The sequence below is a fragment of the Oncorhynchus mykiss genome, chromosome 12 (assembly GCF_057628025.1).
Source record: "Oncorhynchus mykiss isolate SJ-2025 chromosome 12, ASM5762802v1, whole genome shotgun sequence".
Classification (NCBI taxonomy): Eukaryota; Metazoa; Chordata; class Actinopteri; order Salmoniformes; family Salmonidae; genus Oncorhynchus; species Oncorhynchus mykiss.
In genome coordinates, this window is record NC_143033.1 from 27924448 (window position 1) to 27939626 (window position 15179).

At 39.6% G+C, this 15179-nt stretch overlaps 1 protein-coding gene across 1 annotated transcript in view; it reads left to right on the forward strand.

The window, feature by feature from the left end:
* The window catches only part of LOC149979117 (teneurin-1-like), a 53685-nt gene extending 38561 nt beyond the window's left edge, over positions 1–15124 (forward strand). Inside the window, exon 3 of the mRNA XM_090192128.1 lies at positions 13714–15124. Coding sequence (XP_090048254.1) covers positions 13714–14102 — 389 coding nt within the window. The 3' untranslated portion in view covers positions 14103–15124. The remainder of the gene's footprint in view (positions 1–13713) is intronic.
* Positions 15125–15179: the final 55 nt, after the last annotated feature.

Consider the following 15179-nt stretch of genomic DNA (forward strand, 5'->3'; position numbering starts at 1 on the left):
AGAATTATGAATGGTTTGAGTGGAGATGTTTTTACTCCGTTTTCCATTGCAGTCTACATTGTTATCTACCTTATTCACTGGAGACATTGTGCAGTATGTCATCACTGTCTTTTGATGGTTCATCATGAAAATGTCACAGGGTCTGGTCTGCTTCAGGAAGACATGAAATACCACTATGGAGATTAAAGGAGGTTATTCCAGGTCCCATCTAAACCACTGGTTGAATGTTTACCTTTCACAATACACATTATAGGTCTTGAAATTATTATAGACTCATTTCTAATTTGATAAGACATTTGATAAGGTAAGAGTAATTTCCTACATTTCCATATTGCTTTATTACTTGTCAAAGATTCATGGTTACTAGGGATGCCCAGATAAGAGAAATCTGGGACAAAAACCAATATTTTCTTGGCTGTGATGGCCAATACTGATATCGGGGGGAAAACAAGCGGTTGTGAGATTCGGGCAACAACACAATCAGAAACGGCAGTGTCATTGGAAAACAAAGATTTATAGGAGCTACTGTAAGATTTTCCTCACAACAGTTGTATATTTTATGTTATGGCAATTCTACATAGGACCTATACGAAAGCTAAGGTTATTGGGCATAAGTATGTACAGGTGCAGAAGATGGACGAAAACAGATTACCGTAGAACATTATCGTAATGGTGATAGTACACTTGTACCGCTGTAGTTTTACTTTGATCAGTGTTGCTCTTCTTATGGTTTTACATACGAGTTCTTCTAACCCTATTCTGTCTCTTCTCATAGAGTCCTGGAACAAACACAGAAATATAGTTGACATGACACATTCCTTGATCATTGGGATATCATTTGAAGAGAATAATTGGAGAACAAAGTAGTCATGCTGAAACTATGAGTCTGGTATAATGACCATGATGTCATTATAATCTATATGAGGATCCTCTCTAATGATGCCTATCAGTGATTGATCATTAGAAGATTAGAGTAGGTATTTCTAATTCAAATGATGATTTTACACTTTCTAAAGAGAACACTTAATATTTATTTCACATACAGTACTTGCCTATTTGAAGGCACATTTTACATACCTATGAATAACACCTGAACTTCATATCCCTCACATTGATATGATTAACAGTGACATATTTCTAATCAAATGATCCTCTTTATACTGTAGTATCTTCTTTTCTTTAGATTTACCTTCAAACCTCTGCGAATGATGAAAATACATATTTTCATCTATTGGTTTGTTTTTAACTGCAAATGTGAGCTCAAATCAGCTTTATGCTCCCATGTATTGCGGTATTCAAATTATACACTGAACAAAACATTTTGTTCTGGTTACCTTGGAAACTGCATAAAATGAACAAATGGCATTTGCTCGGAGCAGCAGCTTTTTCAACCTGAACAGATTGATAGCAAAACAGTATGCACAGGATTTCAGCCCCTTTCGTGGAGAGGAGAACATTCTCTGTGCTCATTTATGTGTCCATTTTCCGCTGGTGCCTCCATTTCGCGGCTGTGATTTTAAGGGGCAGGAGGTCGTAGAGAGATATTCACTGACAAGAAATTGGTCAAGGACATGGGTTCCTGACTGGCGTAATTAGTGTAGAGATTATTACTTGAGAGTGAGGTCAGGCAAGTCACCTTGGTGAGGGATTCTCAAGAGCAGTTTAAAGAAAGACGACACCTCTCCATATGCAAGCCGCACCACAGTGTTGTGTACACACCATGGCCACAGGCAGATATTACTGAATCTAGTCACACAGGATTCTGATCTACATCTGATTATTGTGCAGCCCTGACAAATCCATTAAAACTGTTGCTAAACCAATTGACCTAAAATGTACAGTTTTAGAACACCTACTCGTTTTCTTTTCTTTTTACTATTTCTACATTGTAGAATTGTAGTGAAGAAATCAAAACTATGAAATAACACATGGAATCATGTAGTAACCAAAAAAGCGAGATTATTCAAACAGCTACCCATTGCCTTGATGACAGCTTTGCACACTCTTGGCATTCTCTTAACCAGCTTCATCAGGTAGTCACCTGGAATGCATTTAAGGTAACAGGTGTGCCTTGTTAAAAGTTAATTTGTGGAATTTCCTTCTTAATGTGTTTGAGACAATCAGTTGTGTTGTGACAAGGTAGAGGTGGTATACAGAAGATAGCCCTATTTGGTAAAAAAACCAAGTCCATATTATGGCAAGAACACCTCAAATAAGCAAAGAGAAATTACAGTTCATCATTACTTTAAGACATGGTCAGTCAATATGGAACATTTCAAGAACTTTGAAAGTTTCTTCAAGTGCAGTCACAAAAAACAGAGTTTCCTGTGGACCGCCACAGGAAAGGAAGACCCAGAGTTGCCTCTGCTGCAGAGTTCATTAGAGTTACCAGCCTCAGAAATTACAGCCCAAATAAATGCTTCACAAAGTTCAAGTAACTTACACATCTCAACATCAATTGTTCAGAGACTGTCTAAATCAGGCCTTCATGGACGAATTGCTACAAAGAAACCACTACTAAAGGAAACCAATAATAAGAAGAGATTTGCTTCGGCCAAGAAGCATGAGCAATGGACATTAGACTGGTAGAAATGTGTCCTTTGGTCTGGAGTCCAAATTGGAGATTTCTGGTCCCAACCGTCATGTCTTTGTGAGACACGGTATGGGTGAAAGGATGATCTCCACATGTGTATTTCCCACTGTGAAGCATGGAGGAGGAGGTGTTATGGTGTTGGGGTGTTTTGCTGTTGACACTGTCAGTGATTTATTTAGAATTCAAGGCACACTTAACCAGCATGGCTACTACAGCAATTCTGCAGCAACTCCATCCCATCTGGTTTGGGCTTAGTGGGACTATCATTTGTTTTTCAACAGGACAAGGACCCAACACACCTCCAGGCTGTGTAAGGGCTATTTTTACTAAGAATTAGAGTGTTGGAGGGCTGCATCAGATGACCTGGCCTCCATAATCCCCCGACCTCAACCAAATTGAGATGGCTTGGGATGACTCGGACCGCAGAGTGAAGGAAAAGCAGCCAACAAGTGCTCAGCATATGTGGGAACTCCTTCAAGACTGTTGGAAAAGCATTCCAGGTGAAGCTCGTTGAGATAATGCCAAGAGAATGCAAAGCTGTCATCAAGGCAAAGGGTGGCTATTTGAAGAATCTCAAATATAGAATATATTTTGATTTGTATAGCACTTTTTTGGTTACTACATGATTCCATATGTGTTATTTCATATTGCTGATGTCTTCACTATTATTCAACAACGTAGAAAATTGTAAAAATTAAGAAAAATCCTTGAATGTGTAGGTGTTCTAAAACTTTTGACAGGTAGTGTATTTTTTTTAATGATCAATATATTTAATTAAATAATTTTTTTGTATCACTATACAGTATAACAGGTCTCAGGTATCTGCAATAATTTACATACTACTCTTTGTATAGTTTTGATAATATAATTTAATTAGATAATGTACAGTTCATCTTTGTGTGTAAGGGTTAAGTGAAGGTACTCTGTTATATTTTATTCTGGTTTAGCTATTTGACCCAGTCTTTATCACAAATTATCTCTAAGGTGAGGTCATTTCATGCTCAGCAGTGTAAATGTTGATAAAGATTGATCCTCCTTCACAGAGAGAGGTGGAGGTCCTGAAATAGACTTGCAGCAAGATGACAATAAACTGTAAGTCCTTTTGAGATGACATCTGTGAATCATTATCAACGAAAGTCATTGATCATTATCAATGACTGGGAAAATAGACTACCTAGGACAGTGGTCACCAACCGGTCGATCGCGATCGACTGATCGTTCCTCAAGGCATTCCTAGTTGATCACCAAACTTCTGTAAAAAAGCCAACGATAAAGGCTTGTGCACCTTTTTTTTGTGTTGTGCTGTTGGTGGTAGGTGCACTTGATTCATAAGCCCTGCGCACTGGGTAAGCAAAATTTTCCTATTTTGAACCATTTCATTTGTATGAAAAGACTAACTCCACCTACCGGGCAGACCGAGAGATCTGTGGCTAAAGAGTGTGCCTACTGCACTAGCCAATCGGGTAGCTCAAATGAAGGTGCCTATAGAGCTTCCATGACCCCGGCCACAGCAAAGTTTGATACTAGCCTACACAAGATTGAATAACTGATAAAACCATGACCACAGAGAGACTGTTAAAGAATACAGCAAAAAGCTGCTGTTTTTATGAGTGAGTTCATGTTAAAAAAAAATTCATCACTATTACAAAACATAAAACTCACATCTCCCTAATTCCACTTGCACTGGGCCTCCCGAGTGGAGCAGCGGTCTAAGGCACTGCATAACAGTGCTAGAGGCGTCACTACAGATCCGGGTTTGATCCTGAGGTGGCGCACAATTGCTGCTCTCTCCCTCCCTCTGCTAAGACCCGTGTTTAAAACAACTGAGAACTCGGAAATCTCCATCTTCTGACTTCAGTGTGTTCTAGACAACTGGGAACAAGGAATATAAAGAGATTCTACTGTGAAAAATATTTTTGAATGGGGCAATTGCACCGGCTTTCCAACCTGAAGATCACTGACGTGATCAGTCTAGCAACCTTTTGGTTACTGGCCCAATGCTCTAACAACTAGGCTAACTGCCTACCCAGGTAGCCTAGTGTATAATGTATTAGGCCTACTGCACAAACTTCATTCCCACAGAACTGTTTATATTAGGTTAATGTAAAAAAAAATGATACGTCATGTTTAAAAACATATCTGAGCTGTAGATCTCGGCTTGCTTTTCGACCTCGAAAGTGATCATGACTCAGAAAAGGTTGGTGACCACTGATCTGAGGGACATTCCAGGAGGAATAACATCGTTGTGGATGGCATATCATCATTTTCACATGAGAACTGGGCCAAGTCTGATGAGAAAGTAAGGAAAATTATCACTGAAAAGCTGTAAATGGATCCTACGAAGATTGATGTTGAGCACGTCCACTGGTCTGGAAAATATGTAACCTTCCTAGGTGACAGACCCAGGCCAATAGTGGTTAAGTTCCTGAGGTTTAAGTACAAGATGGCTGTTCTGGAGAGAGCCAAGAACTTGAAAGGAACCAACATCTTCCTCAACAAGGACTTCTCTGAAGCTGTGTGCCAGAGTCGGAAAGAACTTATCCCAGCTATGAAAGCTGCCAGAGAGCATGGGAACAGTGCTTACATCTGCTACAACAGGCTCGTTGTCCACCTTCACTCCCAAAGACCCGGGAGGAATGAGAGAACCAAGCCTCAGGGTCAGTAACTTCAGTCCCACATCACACACATATTTATTTTGTCTCCATATTATGTCTATCTTCGATAAGCTACCAAGGAAAGGGCTAAGAATCGTTCATATTAATATATGTAGCCTCATAAATAAGGTTAATGAAATCATTAACTTGCTAACATCGGATAACATTAATATACTGTCAATCTCTGAAACTCACTTAGATAATTCATTTGATGATACAGCAGTAGCAATATAGGGATATAACATCGACAGAAAAGACAGGAATGCCTATGGGGGAGCTGTTGCTGTGTATGTTCAGAGCCATATTCCTGTGAAGCTTAGAGAGGATCTCATGTCAAATGTTGTTGAAGTGTTGTAATTGCAAGTTCAACTGCCTCATCTAAAGCTTCTTGTCTTGGGGGGCTGCTGTAGGCCAAGAAATGCTAACAGTCAGTATTTGGATAATCTGTGTGCTATGCTTAATAATGTGTGTGATATTAACAGAGATGTCTATTTCCTGGGTGACCTGAACATTGACTGGTTAGCAACTAGCTGTCCTCTCAAGAGGATGCTTCTAACTGTGACTATTGCCTTGAATATGACTCAGGTTATTACTCAACCAAGTAGAGTGCATACCAATAGTTTTGGATCTGTTACTTCCACTGTAATCATACAGTACCAGTCAAAAGTTTGAACACACCTACTCATTGAAGGGTTTTCTTTATTTTTACTATTTTCTACATTATAGAATAATAGTGAAGACATCACAACTGAGAAATGACACATGGAATCATGTAGTAACCAAAAATGTGTTAAACAAATCAAAATATATTTTATATTTGAGATTCTTCAAAGTAGCCACCCTTTGCCTTGATGGCAGCATTGCATACCTTTGGCATTCTCTCAACCAGCTTCATGGGAATGTATTTCAATTAACAGGTGTGCCTTGTTAAAAGTTCATTTGTGGAATTTGTGGAACTTCTTTCCTTCTTAATGCATTTGAGCCAATCAGTTAGGTTGTGACAAGGTGTGTGTGTGTGTGTGGGTGGGGTATACAGAAGATAGCCCTGTTTGGTAAAAAAAAAACATATCATGGAAAGTTAGCTCAAATAAGCAAAGAGAAATGACAGTCCATCATTACTTTAAGACATGAAGGTCAGTCAATCTGGAAAATTTTAAGAACTTTGAAAATTTCTTCAAGTGCAGTTGCAAAAACCATCAAGCGCTATGATGAAACTGGCTCTCATGAGGACTACCACAGGAAAGGAAGACCCAGAGTTACCTCTGCTGCAAAGGATAAGTTCATTAGAGTTACCAGCCTCAGATTGCAGCCCAAATAAATGCTTCAGAAAGTTCAAATAACAGACACATCTCAATAGCAACTGTTCAGAGGAGACTGTGTGAATCAGGCCTTCATGCTCAAATTGCTGCAAAGAAATCACTACTAAAGGTCACCAATAAGAAGAAGAGACTTGCTTGGGCCAAGAAACATGAGCAATGGACATTAGACCGGTGGAAATCTGTCCTTTGGTCTTATGAGTCCAAATTGGAGATGTTTGGTTCCGACCGCCATGTCTTTATGAGACGCAGACTATGTGAACAGATGATCTCTACATGTGTGGTTCCCACTTGAAGAATAGAGGAGGAGGTGTGATGGTGTGGGGGTGGTTTGCTGGTAACACTGTCAATGATTTATTTAAAATTCATGGCACACTTAACCAGCGTGGCTACCACAGCATTCTGCAGTAATACGCCATCCCATCTAGTTTGCACTTACTGGGACTATCATCTGGTTTTCAACATGACCCAAAACACACCTCCAGGGTGTGTAAGGGCTATTTGACCAAGGAGAGTGATGGAGTGCAGCATCAGATGACCTGGCCTCCACAATCCCCCAACCTCAACCCAATTGAGATGGTTTGGAATGAGTTGGACTGAAGAGTGAAGGAAAATCAGTCAACAAATGCTCAGCATTTGTGGAATCTTCTTCAAGACTGTGCCAAGAGTGTGCAAAGCTGTCATCAAGGCAAAGGGTGGCTACTTTGAAGAATCTAAAATATATTTTGATTTGTTTAACACTATTTTGCTCACTACATGATTCCATGTGTTATTTCGTAGTTTTGATGTCTTCACTATTATTCTACAATGTAGATCATTTTAGGACTAGAATGAGTAGGTGTGTCCAAACTTTTGACTCGCAATGTATATATTCACTAATGCTGCAAAGCTTTGCTCCAATTGTTGACAAGCATGCACCTGTTAAGAAACTAAGTGTGATAACTATTAGAGCCCCATGGATTGATGATGAATTGAACAATTGTATGGTTCAAATAAATTATGCAAAAGAGGTGGCAAACAAGTCAGGCTGCTCAGCTGTTTGGTTGACGCACTGTAAGTTGAGAAATGTTGTGACTAAACTTAACAAAAATAAGAATAAATTATATTACCAAAGAAAGATAAATGACATAAAACACAACATAAAAATACTTTGGAGTACCTTAAATTATATTATGGGAAGAAAACCATTGAAGTTGATATTGCCAATCATTTCAACCACTATTTCACTAGTACAGTAGAAAAAACTCAAAGTGAAATGATAACATTAAACACTGAACCATCATCACTTTTTATAAAATATCTAATAATGAAAGAGAAGGAATGCTGTTTTGAATTTGGTCAAGTTATTGTGGGAGAGGTGGAAAAACTATTGTTATCCATCAGTAATAAGTCACCAGGTGTAGACAACATTGATGGGAAACTGTTGATAATTGTTGCAGACTGTATTGCCACCCCTATTTTCTATATCTGTAACCAAATTCTAAAGGATTGTGTGTCCACAGGTATGGAAGGAAGCTAAAGTAATTCCACTGCCTAAAAATAGTAAAGCACCTTTTATTGGCTCTAACAATCAGTTCACTGCCTGTTCTTTGTAATCTGGTGGAGAGGATTGTGTTTGACCAAATACAACCCTCTTTTTTCAGAGAACAAGTTGAGTACTGACTCAGCATGCATATCGAGAAGGGCACTCAACTTGTACTGCACTGACGCAGATGACTGATGATTGGTTAAAATAAATGGATAATAAGATGCTAGTTGGAGCTTAATTGTTAGATTTCAGTGCAGCCTTTGATGTTATTGATCATAAATTGTTATAAAAAAACAGATTGGCTATTGCTTTACATTACCTGCCATCATATGGTTGTATAGTTTTTATCCAATTAAACCAAAGAGTGTTCTACAATGGAAGCTTCTCTAACATCAGATAAGAACAGTACGGTATCCCTCAGGGCAGTTGCATTCGGCTAATACGCTTCTTTATTTTTTACAAATGATTTGCCACTGATCTTACACGAAACTAGAATAACTACAGTGCATTCGGAAAGACCCCTTCTTTGATTGGAGTCCACCTGTAATAAATTCAATTGATTGGACATGATTTGGAAGGGCACATACCTGTCTATATAAGGTCCAACAGTTGACAGTGCATGTCAGAGCAAAAACCAAGCCATGAGGTCAAAGGAATTGTCTGTAGAGCTTTGATACAGGATTGTGTCGAGGCACAGATTTGGGAAGGACACCAACAATTCTGCAGCATTGATGGTCCCCAAGAACACAGGGGCCTCCATCATTCTTAAATGGAATAAGTTTGGAACCACCAAGACTTTTCAGAGATCTGGCCACCCGGCCAAACGGAGCAATCAGGGGAGAAGGGCCTTGGTCAGGGAGGTGACCAAGAACACGATGGTCACTCTGACAAAGCTCCACAGTTTCTCTGTGGAGATGGGAGAACCTTCCAGAAGGACAACCATCTCTGCAGCACTCCACCAATCAAGCCTTTATGGTAGAGTGGTCAGACGGAAGCCACTCCTCAGTAAAAGGCACATGACAGCCTGCTTGGAGTTTGCCAAAAGGCACCTAAAGGACTCTCAGACCATGAGAAACAAGATTCTCTGGTCTGATGAAACTAAGATTGAACTCTTTGGCCTGAATGCCATGTGTCACATCTGGAGGAAACCTGGCACCATCCCTGTGGTGAAGCATGGTGATGGCAGCATCATGCTGTGGGAATGTTTTTCAGTGGCAGGGACTGGGAGACCAGTCAGGATCGAGGGAAAGATGAATGGAGCAAAGTACAGAGAGATCCTTGATAGAAACCTGCTCCAGAGTGCTCAGAACCTTAGACTGGGGAGAAGGTTCACCTTCCAACAGGACAACAACCCTAAGTGTACAGCCAAGACAACACAGGAGAGGATCTGCAGAGAAGACAAATACAGGTGTGCCAAGGTTGTAGCGTCATACCCAAGAAGACTCGAGGCTGTAATCGCTGTCAAAGGTGCTTCAACAAATGTAAAGGGTCTGAATACTTATGTAAATGTTATATTTCAGTTATATTATATTTCAGTTTTTTATTTGTCATTATGGGATATTTTGTGTAGATTGAGGGGAAAACAACTATTTAATCAATTTTAGAATAAGGCTGTAACATATAAAAAATGTGGAAAAAGTCAAGGGGTCTGAGTATTTTCTGAATGCACTGTATGTATGCAGATGATTCCACACTCTACATGTCAGCACCCAAAGCCAGTGAGCTCACACAAATTCTAAATAAAGAGTTACAGTCAGTATCAGAATGGGTGATTAATAATAAACTGGTCTTAAATACTTCTAAAACTAAAAGCTTTGTATTTCGTTCAAAATTCTCTAAGACCTTAACCTCACCTGGAGTTTTACATAAGGGTTGTGACCATTGAGGATGTTGAGGAAGCTAAACTCCTAGGTAAAACATTGGATGGTCAATTATCATGGGCAATTCATATTGACAAAGTTGTTGTGAAGATGGTTAGGGGTATGTCTGTTTATAAAAAGATGTTATGCGTTTTTACACAAAAATCAACTGTACTAGTTGTTCAGGCTCTGGTCTTCTCCCATCTTGATTACTGTCTGGTAATATGATCAAGTGGAGCAAAGAAAGTTCTAGCAAAGCTGCAGCTGGCTCTGCCCTTAACTACACATACAACTAACATCAACAACATGCATGCCAGTCTTTCCGTTTGAGCGTTAGCGAGAGATTTACGGCTTCTTTTCAATTTTTTATGAGAAATAATACTGTGATAAATTCCAGATTGTCTGCATTATCAAAAACATTCAACTCAGACACCCATACATACCATACAAGACATGCCACCAGTGGTCTCTTCACAGTCCCCAAGTTCAAAACAAATTCAAGTCAATGCACAGTTTTATACAGAGCCATGATTGCATGGAACTCCCTTCCATCTCCAATTACTCATGCAAACAGCAAAATGACCTTTAAAAAAGGGATAAAAAAACCAACTCATGGAACTGCGGGGACTGTGAGGGGACACACATACAAACATATGCAAAAACAGATACACTCTAACACGCACATTATTTTTGTATTTGTATTTTTTAGTTGCATTGTTTGAATATAGCTTTATTTTAAATGTGTGTGGCTGTCCTTGTCTATCAGTGTTTTGAGTTTATTTGTGGACCCCAGGAAGAGTAGCAGTTTCTTCTGCATAAGCTAACAGGGATCCCAATAAACAAATAAACAGATAAATCATAATGAAAGATTAAACCTTGGTCTTTCTACATGCTGAGTTTACGGCTGAAGCTTTGGGCACTGTTCTTTTTGTAACTGTTGGAAGTTATGATTTGACCAAACAGTGCAGAACAGATTAGGAATCAAATAGGATGCATCATCCTCTCTGGAGTAGGTTCATTTCTTTTTTGCAAAGGATATACATAGACACTTTTCACAGCTCAAGTTAATATCGCTCAAGGTCACACCTGTTATAGAGGTGCAAAGCTGACGTGGAAGAAGTGTGTCTAATTTTCCCAGATTTAGTCAATTAAATGCTTCGTGACATAGAGTATTTCTGCTGCTATTTCAAGTGAAAACAAAACTTGCCTTTTTGTGCCATGCCAAAAATGACCTAGAAATCTGGCTTGTGAGTTAAAATTAGTATTCTTAGTCTTTAATTATTTATTTTGAAGGATATCATATTGTATTCTGTCTTGAAAGGTAACTGGGGGAATTACTGTTCACCCATCCCTGATCTGGAGGTGGTGAAAACAGATGGTGCTCCCAACGCCTCATTCTGTGGGAATACTCACAGCATCCACACACTTCCACAATGCCTCTCCAATTTCGGAACATCAAATGAAGAGAGAAAAAGAGAATGTACCACTCTACTAATGTAAATATTGTTGCAGAAAATGGTAGGCAGAATGTACCAGATTTAACCTGGTCCCAGATCGGTTTGTGCTTTTGCCAGCTCTATTGTCATTGTCAAGCCAAACATGATTGTTATCAGGCAAGAGACTTCTCCTTAGGACCAATGGAATGGTCGAAAATTAGCAAAACCGGGGCACTGGGCCATGCAAAACAAATTCGCCCATTGATGTGTTTAGCATGACAATTAACCCTCAGCTAAGCCCCGCCCCCTTAAACACAGACTACTCCTTGCTAATCAGGCGCCTCTCTGGTATGTTGTGGTGGACTGTCATAACAGTTGCTTCACAGGAACCTGGTAAAATAGTGTGACTAGCCACTGAATGGCTCGGTAATGTCAGCATGCAGTCAAAGCAAGCAGTACTGGAGCACCAAGTCTGGGACCAAAAGGCTCCTTAGCAGCTTCTACTCCAAACCTTAAGTTTGCTGGACAGTTAATCAAATGGCTACCCGGCTATTTGCATTGACCCCCTTATTTAATTATTATCTATTATAATGTTTTGCAATGACTCTCTTGCACAGGCTCGATGTACACTCACTGAACTCTAACCACTGACCCCACACATACTACACTGGCACTCCAACACACACACACACACACACACACACACACACACACACACACACACACACACACACACACACACACACACACACACACACACACACACACACACATGTATATTGACCCATTCCCCCCCACACGCACACACATACATTCACATTCCTTCACACTCTTCACTCTTCAAATTGTAATTGTCACAAGGTTGTATTCGGCGCATGTGACAATTACAATTTGATGTTGACAGCAGATGAGAGTTCAATTCATAATATAGCTAACTTAGGTAGCTAACATCCATTTGGATAAAACAAGTTATATTGACTGGCTAGCTAACTAACTAGTGTTTTGAATTCGTAAAATAGGCTCTGCATTTCAGGAATCACAGTCGCAAGTACCTCTGGTGCACTTATCAATTATTTAGCCATTTAAACCTTGTATGTGAAATGTGAGTTTGTCTGAGGCAGGTCGGATTCGAGCCTGGTTGATGACAGTTGCTATCCAACGGAGCACTGTGATTGGCGGGGCTTAGCGAAGGATCAATTCCATAAGGAGTTGGCAAGAGAGCAGAAATAGTTTTACCCAGGCTATACCAGTGTAGGTCAATGTACCACACAGTATACTGATAGGTATCAACGTGCAGTAGTAAAATGTTTTAAAATGGTTCTGTTTCTCCGTTATAAAATGGTTCTGTTTCTCCGTTATAAAATGGTTCTGTTTCTCCGTTATAAAATGGTTCTGTTTCTCCGTTATAAAATGGTTCTGTTTCTCCGTTATAAAATGTTTCTGTTTCTCCGTTATAAAATGGTTCTGTTTCTCCGTTATAAAATGGTTCTGTTCACCAAACACAAAATGTGGGCTAAACATTGTTTCAAAATGATGTGCATTGACAAAAATATGACGTGTTGCACTCTAGAACAGCCTTTGCAAATCTGCTTTCACTGCCACCAGCTACCTTTCAATAAATAGAGTATGACAACATAGTGGATACTGTGATACCTATGAAGCCCATTCTCTGTAAAGAAATCTGACTCTTAGAAACAATTTTCATATGTTTGTTGAGCACTTCCCCAAGGGATATGTAACTGAGCACCGAAAATATCTCTTTCCGTTGCCTTATTTGGGAGATCTAAGAATGGGAAAAACTCAATTTACTTCACAGCATTTCGTCCCTGAAACCATATGTCACTATGAATTATCTCACGCTTTTATTAGAATAGAAACAGTCTTTGTTTCTCATTTAGTTAGAATGATCTGTAGATGGTTGTTCAATGATTGGTGTTTAAAGGTGAGCCATTTAGAGGTATATTGTGAATTTAAATGAATAGCCAAATGGTTTAAATAAAGCCTGAAAGTATTACATTCTAAAGTATTTTCTGACAATATCTGTCCAAAGAAGGTAGCGTTCCATTATTGGTAGCATTACAACAGTTCTACCAAGTACTGTAGCTTTCAAAATAGTGTCCTCTTGGCTCTTGCAGTGCCTGTTTATTTCATATATTATTTGCTTCTTCGGTGATGAACTTACTGCAGTGTACAGTATAATTCTTTGTTTTGATATATGAAATAATACAACAACATAAAACACTGGCGGAGATATGAAAATAAACAAGTTCATATTGCTATACATAAGGTATGTGACTTGATGTTGTTATTTCCTTTCTCTCTCCTAGAGATGGACTTCTGTGAATCCACCCAGCTAGCGCGGCCCAACTACCAGGCAGAGCTTCGCTCTACCCCCCAGCACGGCTACCCACTGGGCATGGGTTCTGATGTGGAGACAGAAACAGAGGGTGGGACTTCGCCCGACCACGCCCTAAGACTCTGGATGCAGGAGATTAAATCAGAGCACAGCTCCTGTCTGTCCAGCAGAGCCAACTCTGTCCTGTCTCTCACTGACACCGAGCAGGAGAGGAAGTCAGACGGTGAGAACGGTAAGACCACACGGCACGGGAAATGCAACATCATGGGATTATTCACCATTTATTTACATATCCCACTGTCTGTGTGTTCTTATCATTTCATCAAAATGTATAAAACAAAACACATTTTTTGTTCATAACCTGTTAATAACTATGCTGTACGTAGGATTGAGCTTTGTTCAATAGGTAGCTGTGAATCCCACTGTTTTCCCATAATTTCGCTAAGAAAATAATGAAAATGGGTCCCTCTGCACTAAAGCTAAACACTTCTGTTATGTTTTCCACCAAATCTGTCCATGATGTCAACCCAAGAACTCCATAGTGACCACTATTGCAAGGTGTCAGGTAAAACCTTTTGTAAGGCGGCAAGGTCCTCAAGGCATTGGGACTTACTGTACTATACACCATAAAGTGACAGTGTGTGTACTGCGACAGTGTGTACTGAGGAATATAATGATTTTGAGGTATGTATTTATCTTGAAGACCCGGGGATTCAGTCAGCGGGTAATGAAAGCAAACAAAGAGCAGGCTCAGTCTATTGATCGTCAAGAGAAGTGATATTTGTATCAGGGATGTCACGCTCTTAATTCGCTATGCACACTCTTCAGTGAGAGGCAGAACGTTAGTGTGAAATTAAGTTTGCTTGTGTGAGGAACCTTTTCCAGGGTCAAGTCTGATGAGAGAAAGGAGTGAGTCTGTAGCAGCCTCATTTCTCATGTTGAGGTCCATTCAAAATGTGAATTCAGACAGCAGTGTTAGTTACCCATTTCAGGTCTCCAACAGCTGTATAAAAATATATATATCAATATACAGTATGTGGAGGAGAGAATAAATCAAGTAATAATTTGATTTATATCAGCTTGTTATTTTGAATGTTTGTCTCAAAGTGCTTTTACACGAGGTTCATGCATGGTGTCATTTTGTGGTAATAATGGAAGAAATAGAGCATCACCAGAGAACATTATTAATAAAACAGATGCAGATGAGTTGTTTTTGAGAGTGTAAGCTGTGGACTGGAGGGTACTGTCTGCTGTGATGCAATGTTACTGCCATCCAAATGTACACCTTAGCCTTCACATTGACTATCCTGCCAGAAATGTGCATTTGTGAATGAGTGTACAAAACATTGAGAATACGTTCTTAATATTGAGATGCGCCCCCCTCCCCTTTTGCCCGCAGAACAGCCTCAATTCATTGGAGCATGGACTCTACAAGGT